Source organism: Neodiprion lecontei, chromosome 7 (genome assembly GCF_021901455.1).
Source record: "Neodiprion lecontei isolate iyNeoLeco1 chromosome 7, iyNeoLeco1.1, whole genome shotgun sequence".
Lineage (NCBI taxonomy): Eukaryota > Metazoa > Arthropoda > Insecta > Hymenoptera > Diprionidae > Neodiprion > Neodiprion lecontei.
The window spans coordinates 15,341,418-15,353,117 of record NC_060266.1 but is presented as its reverse complement, the minus strand read 5'-3'; the positions used below and the strand labels follow the sequence as shown (position 1 = coordinate 15,353,117).

The 11,700-nt window shown below is 46.6% G+C and overlaps 2 protein-coding genes across 2 annotated transcripts; both read left to right on the top strand.

Moving 5' to 3' along the window:
- Positions 1 to 7,439: 7,439 nt before the first annotated feature.
- LOC124295566 (nucleolar protein dao-5-like) lies at positions 7,440 to 9,197 on the top strand. The gene has a single exon (XM_046745990.1). The coding sequence runs from the start codon at positions 7,440 to 7,442 to the stop codon at positions 9,195 to 9,197; it is 1,758 nt and encodes a 585-aa protein (XP_046601946.1).
- Positions 9,198 to 9,644: 447 nt separating this feature from the next.
- Positions 9,645 to 10,385, top strand: LOC124295565. Its single transcript, XM_046745989.1, has 2 exons — positions 9,645 to 9,924; positions 10,207 to 10,385. The coding sequence occupies exons 1-2, from the start codon at positions 9,645 to 9,647 to the stop codon at positions 10,383 to 10,385; spliced, it is 459 nt and encodes a 152-aa protein (XP_046601945.1).
- Positions 10,386 to 11,700: the final 1,315 nt, after the last annotated feature.

The window sequence follows — 11,700 nt, the reverse complement described above, 5'->3', positions numbered from 1 at the left end:
ATAAATAAAAGGCAAAAATAATATAAAATTGTCAATAGTAATAAAGAAAAAGGCGCAGTAACATCTAGGGGTGATTCTACGCTCGCTTGTACTCCAAGGAACTCGATATGTGATACAATAGGCACAAAAATAAATAAAATATAATAAGCGATAACAGAAATAAAATATAAAGCACGCTACTATTACAAAAAGAGTATGGAATAAAATATGAAGCCAATAGGGCTCAAAGTACGATAGAAAATACAGAAGCAGGATAATAGAGATTCACCAATAATCAAAAAAATCATAAATACAAGTGAAATAATTATTTGGCAGTTACGAGGTCGCTCAGATACGAAAATAACAAATTACTGAAATCATGCAGTCACACGGCGGCTTACTGCAACTTTAAGTCGTGGACCATGATTCACACAAAACTGGCATCACACGATGCAACCAAGAAACAATAAATATAATATTAATGATCGAAATCATGCAGCCACACGGCGGCTTACTGCAACTTTAAGCCGTGGACCATGATTCACGCAAAGTCGATAAATACCATAAGAAAGAATGGAAATTATGAGCAACTTCGTAACGGTACAATTCAAAGGCAGAAGCCTCACCTTCACGGTTGACCTCAGACACACAAACTGACTCTATTTTAAATTAAACTTAGAATAATAAAACGAAAGTAGAAAGGAAGGAAAGGATTTGAATTTATAGGAAGAAGTTAACGGTAGTGCAATGATCGAGAGTATGGAAAACAGTAGATACGATAATGGTAGAATGAAAGGAAGAAGGATCGGTAGGTATTAAATCGAGAGAATAATCGGAAGGATGCGGAAGAACGATGCTGTCCCTCAGCAGGTCAAGCGTAGAATAGCAGGTCGTAGTTCAGCTCGCCGATCTCGCGGTTGTCGTGAGGTGATTCTTCTTCTTAGATTGGTCGGTTGACCCCCACCGCAAATAGGCCATCCCCCTGTGGCGAATATTGGTTACTGCGTGGTCATACGTTTTCCAAAAATTACCGCTAGATGTGGCGTAACGTGCTGCTCGCGATTTCGTCGTTGACACCAACTCGTACGATGTGTAGCTGCTTCGGTTACAGTCCAGGCTGCCTATCATCAGGGACTTCTTTGGCAGAGGCATACACAGGGTGCCTCTCGGCCAAAGTTACCGGGTGGAGAGTGACGCCTCATTGTTCACCTCCACCGGCTTTTGTACAGGCAGTAGCTAGCTGCCTGTACCTGAGGTCGTGCAGTCAGACGGTTGGCCAAACCGTGGACCACGACCCACACAATTGGTCCCTGCCGATAGGAAGGCAGCGTCGATCCTCGGAACGATGGCTTTATCACCCTGAACGTAGTGGTTTGGGGTCGGTCCGGCACCAGTCCGGTAAGTCGGAGGATGGCAGGCTACGGTCTGCCCTTCACGCCATCCTTACGGCATCCGATAGAGTTGGCGGCTGGTTCCTCTTCGAGGAACGGTGCCCTCGGCCGCCGGAAGGATTTTTATCTCCCTGTTCACCGGCAGTCGAGGCGATACGGAAGGTTCGGGTGGATGCTACCCCAGGTGTATATAAAGGTGCACCAAGGTAGCCAGTGTAGTCTGATGAGACCGTCAGTAGGCGAAGTCGTCGAGAGCTGCAAACGGTAGATAGTCCCTTGTTGATCGGGATCGTTGTCGTCCAAGTACCTTGTTAGCTTGCGCCGAAGCGCGAAATAAAGAATTTACAAAAAAGAATTAGTTAAAAAGTAGTTATTGCCTATTTTGTATCGAGTTCGGTTGGAGTACCCTGCTGAGGACGCGTAAACTAAAAATAATAGCGGTTGTGTGCCCTTGTGACGGGCGATTCTGAGACGCCACGTTACAGAACATATTGTAAGCTTCCTTGTCTAGAACCTTTGCTGCTTTTAGTTTTGATTCATTAAACATTTTTACTTTGCTTCCTTCAAAATATTGGTGCAATATAATTGAAATCCTCCAAACCTTTTCCCAGGGAACGCCCTGTAGAGGACGTTCACCTACCAACCCACCAAAAAATTAAATATAAACCTCAGTGAGATCTAGAGGGTTGAAGCCGTCGCGTGCGAGACCGCTCCGCACGTGACAGAGAAAACTGGTGTCAGAAGTGGGATGCTAGGTGATTTTCCTTGGGAATCGGAACCGAGGATTCAATCTTTTTTGTGAAATTTCAAAACCACAAAATTTTTCCGAATTTTTCTTATTTTCAACAAACGAGGGAGTCGAACCTTACGTAATAGAATCGCTCATCCTTTCGATATCCTTCCCTACCCCCGGACTTACCAACATGCCAAATCACGCTCAGGCCAGAGACGCCGCCGATATGACGGCCGACCTGGTCGCCAGTGTCTCCACTATGGTGGAAAATTTGACTATTCAAAATAATTTCGCGGACATTCCCGAATTTGACGGGAAGAACATGCCGTTACGAGATTTTTTGCAAGACATCCAAAACGCGTCCATGTTCGTGCCAGCCACGGCAGAATCGCAGTACCTCGCCGCAGTAATATCACGATTACGCGGGGACGCGCGAAACTGCATCTACGGCGAGAAGATCGAAAGCATGGCCGGGTTAGTGAAATTGTTGAAGAATCGACTCGCCCGCGGACATACCTACGATTACTATACAGAGGCGCTGTCGACGGTCCGGATGAAACGCGATCAAACCATTGGGCAATTTTACGACAAAGTCCGAATTTTGCTAAGCGGGGGAAGAAGCGCGTACAAGTCATATTTTGGCGTCGATCCGCCAGAATTGAACCGGGACCCGCTACATCGAATCGCGCTAGGCTCGTTCATAAAAGGGTTGCCTACCCATATCGGAGCCGCGGTAGATTTGCGAGAGCCGGAAAGTCTCGAAGCAGCCTTCCAAATCGCCGAAAAGCTAGCGCTTCGAAGCAGCCAATTGAAAGGAATTGAGTCGAGCTAGGAGGAAATGGCGCGTGTTCTTTACGCTCGCTATAACTCCCGAACTCCGTCGCCGACGGCTCGGGAAGGTAGACCGACGTCTACTTATCGAAGCCAGTCACCACAACCGGCTACCGGATTTTTTTTTAAACCCGCGCAAACGTCTGATAACCGCGAGACTGCCACGGGAAGGCCATATACTAGTCCGTTAACACCTTGCGGATATACACATTGCTGTAAACAAACCAGGTGTTGCCCGTGCTGACCGTTAATGCAACGGTCACCTCCGGGACGTTCCCCGCAAAGGGAGCCTTTAAACTGTCCTAGGGCTCGCCGGGCAAATTCCCCTGCGAGCCCGAGCAGAGTGAGCGAGTCGAGTCGACCCCGAGAACACCAACAGTCAGTGAGGTTCCTAGGGAACGATGTCTCGTTCTCTGGACCCCCACCGACCAGGAGAGCCCAGTAGTCGAACTAAGTGCTCCCGAACTTCGTGACAGGAAGGGAAAATTCTTTCTTGACACGGGTTCATCAGCCAGCTTAATTAAACTAAATGCCCTCGATCCAGACTTAATTGTAAACACTGACGATAAAATATTGGTAACAGGATTAGAGGAATCGGATATTCCGACACTCGGCTCAGTTGTCCTCCACATCTCTGAAAAACCAGCCAAGTTTTATGTGTTACGAAACCTGCCGCTGAGAAGCGACGCGTTAATCGGTAAACCTTATTTCATCGCGGAAAAAGCCGAAATTTCATTTCACCATAATACTCCAGTTACCTCAAGCGATCCCATCCGACCTAAGCCTTTCATAGGCTCACCTCTTTCCGACGCAGAACCTACAAAGCGCGTGTTAGCGGCGAAAATCGCTCCGGAGAAACGAAGTTATAAACTGCGCGCGCGTACGAGTGAGCAAATAAGCATCCCTTTAAAGAACGCGAATCTAAAGGAGGGATACTTACCGCGAATCGAAACTCAACCGGGTGTGTTTATCGGAGAAAGTATCGTTGCTCCTACAGGAGGATCGTGCTACGTCTTAGCAATAAACACGCTATTCGACGATATCGAATTAGAAATCGAGCCTCAGGAACTCGAAGATTTCGAGCCATATCGGGAGAATGGCTATTGGAGCGAAGAGAGCTCCGACGGAAGCGGTGTAGAGACTACTCCGCCGACGGATCGAGTAGAAGCCATAATTAAATCATTGTGGTTAGATAGGCTCAATGAGGTGGAACGTGCACATGTTATAAGTCTCATCGAGGAATACCCTCACATGTATAAGTTACCAGGTGATAGATTGCGATGCACGGATCAAGTTCGCCATCGGATCCCGACGGTGGACGAGCTCCCGGTAAATGCAAAACAATACAGATTTCCTGTGGTATATCGGTCGGAACTGGAGCGGCAAGTTGAGAAAAAGCTAAGCGAGGGAATGATTGTTCATGAAGAAGATTTATCTTGACCTTGGAGATTTGTTGATTAAAGGTATTCTTGGATATGAAGGTCACAACACAAAACACTTTTTATCGTGTTAACGTTTCGACCCTGGTGGGGGCCCTCCTCAGAACAATTTCATTTAAATATCTGTCACGAACAAAATGAAAAATAACATACAAATAGGTTTGACAAAATAAGACATATTGATGTAAATAATATGCAAAGGTGTTGAAGCAAGTATAAAAGAGAGATTACCTCATATGCGATAACACTTCCAATTACATAAATGCTTGTTGATAATTGAAGAATAAATAGAACAAAAAGGCAAAAACGACAAAAAACGAAACACACTGCGTTAGCGACACGTAACTCCCACGAATTCATAATTATAGTTGGTTTGTTAAAAGAATTAAAATACACAGCCGTTATGGTTGAGTCAGAGCACATAAGCACAGTGGAACGTCTAGTGTGTAGTGGGAAGAGGTCGATCTCAATAGTTATCAGAGCAACGCAGAGTCAACGGGTTAAATGGAAAACAAGATTTTTTGTGTTAAGAAGGTAAAATCGAGAGCAAGCTCAGTCGGTAATGGACAAATTACGATGGCCGTATCACAGAGGTGTAAATATTGCTTAGGTGTTCTATGTCTTGTTTACGGTTGACAGAATTAGGATGTGCTACGATATTGCACATTTCTAACAGAAGCCTATTATAATACAAAGGTTCAACATCAATAATGCTAGCTTGAGAATAGTTAAAAGAGTGGTCGAAATCGATGGCATGTCTCGTCAATGCAGTATAATTATCCTCATGTTCGTGGATATTGCGTCTATGTTCACTAATCCTGGTGTGTAGTTGTCTACTAGTTTGGCCTATTTAAGCCTTGTTGCAATGATTGCAAGGTATTTTGTAAACTACACCCGAGCGATTGACCAGGGGTAAGGGGTCTTTACCCGAATCAAACATCGAGGATATATCATGTGCACATTTGCCCACAAATTGAATTTTGTATTTTGAGAATGTTCTATTAAGTGACTCAAACAAACCCGCTACATAAGGGATGGAAATATAGTTTTTTTCGAATTGTCTGTGTAGTAGTTGTATCGAAATTGTTGTTAGGGCTAATAGATGACAAGATGGAATCATATTTAAACTTTATATGTTTGTTAAGCAGGCGAGGTGGATAGTCGTTCTTAAATAGTACCTGCTGAATCAAGGACAAATTTTTATTGTGAAATTCCATGCTTGAGAGTCGGATCGCTCTGTCAACTAACCAATTGATCGTTCCCATTTTGTACGATCTGGGATGGTGAGAATGGTAATTTAAATACCTTTGTGACCAAGTAGCCTTGTGGAACCAATCAGTTTTAATGAGCTGATTGTCATTGTTAATCAGGACATCTAAAAAGCTGATTTGGTGATTAGATTCTAATTCAGATGTAAATTGTAGTCTCGGATGGAAACTATTGAAAACTGAAAGCATTTCTGCGACTTTATGCGAAGGGACAGCTGTAATTATGTCGTCTACGTATCTGAAAAAGAATGAAGGCTTGAAGTCTAGTTTATTGATACAGTGTTGTTCAAGGTCATCCAAAACCAAATCAGACAAAATTGGAGAGAGCGGTGAGCCCATAGGTAAGCCATACGTTTGGGCATATATGTTGTGGTTAAATTTAAATATGGCAGCCTTAAAACATATTTGTAATGCTTTTAAAAGTTCGTTAAGTGGGACCGGAATTTTGTCCACCAGCTGATGCCAGCGCTGTTTGACAGCGTTGATTGCCAGATCTTGTGGTACATTAGTGAATAAGGATATAACATCCAGTGAAACTAAAATATAATTCGCTGGAAGACGAAGGTCCCTAATAGCATTCACCAACGCAAAACTATCTCTTATCCGTGACACGGGGGGTATGATGTTATTACCTATCTATTTACTGAGGAAACGAGCCAAATTAATCGTCGTACTATCAGTAAAGGACACAATGATTCGTACCGGTGTATCAGGTTTATGAATTTTCGGTTTATGGATTTTCGGAATAATTGTTCATTCACGCTCCCCGTATAACTCGCCGGTCTGGATAGTTCCCAAAAAACCCGACTCTCAAGGGAATCCGCGGATGCGCATGGTCATCGATTTCCGTAAATTGAACGAGAAGACGATTTCCGACGCGTACCCCCTCCCGAATATGATAGAAATACTCGAACAGCTGGAAAAAGCCACGTACTTTTCAACATTCGATCTAGCGAGCGGCTTCCAGCAGATCCCGATGGATCGGAAAGACGGTCCAAAGACAGCGTTTTCCACGATGAACGGGCACTACAAGTACGCTCGCATGCCCGAAGGTCTCAAAAACGCGCCTGCGACCTTTCAGCGCCTGATGGATCGGGTGCTGATTGGGTTGCAAGGGACAGAACTGTTCGTGTATCTCGACGATATCGTAGTATTTGCGGAAACTCTCGAAGAGCATAAGACTAAAATCCGGCGTCTCATGCAACGCCTCGAGGAAGCTAATCTTGTCCTCGAACCGGATAAATGTGAGTTCTTGCGTAGCGAAGTCGCGTATCTCGGGCATATCGTTAGCCGCGACGGGTTGCGAATGGACCCGAAGAAGCTAGAGGCAGTGCGTAAATTCCCGCACCCAAGGACGCAGAAAAACGTGCGGCAATTTCTGGGACTCGCCGGTTATTACCGTCGGTTTATTCCGGATTTCGCTGCCATATCCAAGCCCTTATCAGACTTACTCAAAAAGGGAAAATCATTCGTATGGGAGCGAGAGCAGAAACACAGCTTTTGCAGGCTTCGCAAGGCCCTCTGTCGAGAACCGATCTGACAATACCCCGATCTATCTAAACAATTTATCTTGACGACCGGCGCCTCGGAATTTGCACTCGGAGCAGTATTGTCGCAAATTCACGATGGCCACGATCTACCGGTCGCGTACCACTCTAGAATCTTCACTAACGCTGAAAAGAACTACGGAACTACGGAACAAGAGTGTCTGGCCATAATCGATTCAATTGAACATTTTTCCACGTATCTCTATGGAAGAAAATTTAAGCTCGTAAGCGACCACGAGCCTCTCAAATGGATGCGTTCAACGCTCGATCCAGGCAAGAGGCTCAACAGATGGAAAATTAGGTTATGTAAATACGATTATGAATTTCAACATAAGCCAGGGCGTGAAAATCTAAATGCCGATGCACTCTCCCGTAATCCCGTAGACCTAAAGAAACTCTCGTCTACAAGTGATTCGACTGTAGAGACGAACGTCCCTCAGAAGGCTCAGGTTTTGCCTTTATCTTCAAAGCCTTCCGGTAATCGTAAAGACACGACACCTGAGACATCAGCTGGCCCGTCCAAGGCCGACGCATCAGTCATAGCGTCGCGCACACGTTCGCGCCTAGGCAGCGTGCCCACGGTGCCAACAGTACCCGAAAGAAGAGAGGGGAGCTCGGAGAGCTCAGGCCCGGTGGCGACACGCACGCGCGGGAAGGTCGTTACAAGACCCGCGAGGCGCCCACCTCCCGCCGATGCGAAACCCTCCGGATCTGAACCCGAGAGCTCAGGGCCACCCATACAGCGCTTGCACCGCAGCATGTTGCCCTCACAGCTACTTCCTCCGAAAAGACCGGAGTCTCCACCCCCCGTAAAGGTCAAGCTCCTCGGAGGTCCCCAAGAGCCGGTGTTTTCATCAGAATCAGGAAGCGCGAAGTCTGACCAGAGGTCTGCCACTATCACGGTCACGCTCACCGCCCCCAGCAACGATTCAGATGGAAGCACGGAGGAATCGGAAGCAGAAGGTACAAAGACGATAACGGTAACTCTCGAAGATTCAATTAACAAATTCAACGAGTCATTAAGGCGTTTGGAAGAGCGGCATCACACCAAATCCTCCCGTGACCCCAAAAAAGGGCCTGATAAAGCAGATTTTGACTGGCCTGATCATCTGTCGGAGGGGGATGAGGTAGAAGAGGAGGCCCAGATGATTCTCCAAGAACAAGACCCTTTCGATGACATCGCCGGAGATGCTGAGCTTGCCAGCCGCTTGAAAGCGTTAGAAGGTAGGTTCAAGTCACCATCGGACCAGGAATTAGTACGGCGGCTGAGTGCGAGGGAGAAGATATCATTACGCACGGAAGAAGAAGGAACGGAGGCGGACGACGAAAACGATGAGCAACCAGCTGAGAGAGAGAGTATGCCGCGAATAAGCGCGAGAGAGAGACCCAAGACAAGTATGGCCGCGGGACTCGAGCGCGAACCCGACACCTCGCAGCCCGCTCGAACCTCTCTACTGCCCGCTTCCCGCCTCACGGTGAGATGGTCATTGCCCAGCAACGATGCGGTCCCGGCTGCAAAGTCTACACCATACCAATCACGTGCGTTACCACGTGCTACACCTCCCGAAAATACTACCGGTAGGAAAAGCGAATTCATAACTTTTCCTGATGACCCCATTATAATAGGATCGAAAGACACGAATTCGTCCTTGATCACGTCGTCCTCACTAGACTTGTCCAGTAAAGAGGAATCTGACCAAGAAAAACCTATAGCAAAAACAAGTACGATGATTATCTCGCGAGAATGTCTAACGTACAAACCAGATAATTTAGTCCATTTCATCTCTGCGGATGGAGAACTATCAACCTCAGTGGGAAAATTACTCGTTGACCTAGGTAGGCTAGATGGACAAACAATTAAAGACCGGAATTTATCGATCGGACAAATAGCGGTGACTCCGTATGGGTCCAATAACATTTATAGTATTGTTATTAAAAAACGGTACTACGACGAAACAAGCGCCGAGCACATATTCAAGGGACTCGAGAATCTTAAATTCGCCCTTTAACAAGCGGCCGTGAAGTCGGTTCGAATTTCACGCTCGGGAGACTATACGGACGAACTACCGCGCACAAAACTGCTCGATTGGATAAACAAGATACTCGGTAAAACAAACATAGTCACCACGATATGCTACGGTACCATTCGACGACCACCGGACGAACAACACTCGCAAATAATTGAGGAATTCCATACGAGTCTTGTCGGAGGCCATCGAGGGGTAACCAAGACCTATCGTAAAATCCGTGAACGTTTTTATTGGCCTTCGCTGAGAAACGAAGTGCAAAATTATATTCGTCGTTGCAGAGGCTGTCAGGAACGTAAATTGGTTCGGGCGAAGACGCGCGAGCCGATGCTCATTACTGATACGCCGGCTGACGTTTTTGATAAGGTGTCACTCGATACGGTGGGTCCGTTGCCGACAACACCACATGGCAATAAACACATACTAACCATGCAAGACCACCTGTCGAAATATTGTTTAGCAGAACCGATACCCGATTTGAAAGCGACTACGATCGCCGAAGCTATGGCGAGGCGATTAATTGCGCAATTTGGAGCTCCCCGTGCGATCCTTACTGATCGCGGAGCAGCCTTTACCGGAAATTTACTACGCGAAATATCCAAAATCTTTCACATAAAGCAAGTAACGACTTCCGGCTATCGACCACAGACGAACGGAGCGCTCGAACGAAGTCACATACTGTTAGCGAAATACATGAAGCAGTATGCAGGTACGTACGACGATTGGGACCGTTTGTTGCCTTACGCGGAATTATCGTGTAACACTAGCGTACACGAGGCGAGAAATTTCACCCCCTATGAGATCGTGTACGGGAGGCTGCCTCGGCTACCGAGTCAGTTCCCCGTGGACGAAAAACTATCCACGTATAATTCGTATATTATCAAGCTAACAAAACGCCTCTCCGAAATACGCGAAATGGCCGGCGAAAATCAAAATCGCGTGAAGGAAACAACCAAAAAATATTACGACAAGAAAGTCCGTCCTTTCCCAGGTAAAGTGAGCGACCTTGCCTATGTCCTTAAGGAACCTCGTAAGGGTAAGTTCAACTCCCAATATTATGGCCCATTTAAAATCGTCCAGGTAACTGACCATAGTCATATAATACTAGAGGCAGAAAATGGGAAAAGGATAAGGAAGCATGCCGACAAGGTAAAACTGGCAGTGGTATAAGCCGCTAGCCAGTTTGCTGAAATTGTACCATAAAAAAATATATCGGAATGTACAGCGGAGCTACGCAGTAATTGCCGTAAGCGAAGCAAACATGTGTATGAGGGTGCGCAAGTATGAGTGTGAGAGGTACCAGTAAAGCGTGTGTAAACATGTTATCTGCATGTGTTCGCAGAAGAGTGCGGGAGTGAGAAAGCGAGACGCGTAAACAGCCAGTGTAGGAGTACGAGCCACTGTCCACCAATTCGACGATGTTGTGCGTGTGGGTGCTTCTAGCCTCGACAGCCCTGGCCGCCGCAGAGCTTCGCAGCAACAACGCGTATCACATAACACCCATGGAAGACCAACCGGGAATTTACTACGAGAGGGTGGCCCCCCTCCGCCTGCAACACGTGGACTGGAGAGTCACCGTGTTTATGGATATAGACGCTTTCACTACGGATGCACCCCCCGCTGAAAGGCAGTTAAACGAAGCGTTCAAGGCATGCTGCCGGGTCACGACCAGGGAGGCTTGCCGTGAAATGACAAATTTGGAGTATCTTCAAGAACTAATGCAGCGCGCTAAAGAAATGGCAGATAACCTTCAAGCCATTTCTCACAACTCCAGACTCAGCGCGCCAATTAAGCCGTTACAAATCCGAACCATGAAGAAACGATCGGTACCACTAGGTTTCATTGGGTCGCTTAGCAAATCGCTATTCGGCACAATGAACGAAGAGGATGCTACGTATATCAATGCGCAGATCAATCGTTTGTTTAGTGAACAATCCAACCTAACTCAAATAATCAGCAAGGAATTACACGTAACCCACTCAAGATTCCAGGAGTTGCATCGCGAACATCTGATGGAATTAGACATGGTTGACAAACTGCAAGCACGAATTAATCAACTATCCAACCAGACGAGTATAATGTTGCGCCGGAACGTCTTAACCAACTTCGCATACTGAGTGGAGGCTTAGGTCAAGCAATATATCCAGACAAGCGAGAAGTACTTGCACGCGATAACGATGGCTAGAGAAGGACGCTACGATCCCAGCATGTTAACAGCAACGCAGCTGACCGCCATCACGAAGGAAATACAGACTCGGGCACCCGATTTTGAATTTCCTCTCGCGACCGAGTACCTACGAGGAGAATCATTGTCCCGCGTAGTCAACACGGATATAGTGTTTCACTCGGGCAGGATCCTGATTGTAGTTCATATTCCCCTGCTCGAGCGAGCGGCTCATCATCCTTACCGAATGCACGCGTAGCCAGCCTCCCAACGCGGAACGCTACTAAACGGATCGGCTCATATTCAACCGTCGGCGCCGTA

Bases quoted from the DNA above. Each gene is read 5' to 3' on its own strand.
- LOC124295566 (XM_046745990.1), top strand. From the start codon at position 7,440: ATGCGTTCAACGCTCGATCCAGGCAAGAGGCTCAACAGATGGAAAATT.
- LOC124295565 (XM_046745989.1), top strand. From the start codon at position 9,645: ATGCAAGACCACCTGTCGAAATATTGTTTAGCAGAACCGATACCCGAT. The intron at 9,925-10,206 runs GTACGTACGACG...GTCCTTTCCCAG, and splicing joins ATACATGAAGCAGTATGCAG to GTAAAGTGAGCGACCTTGCC.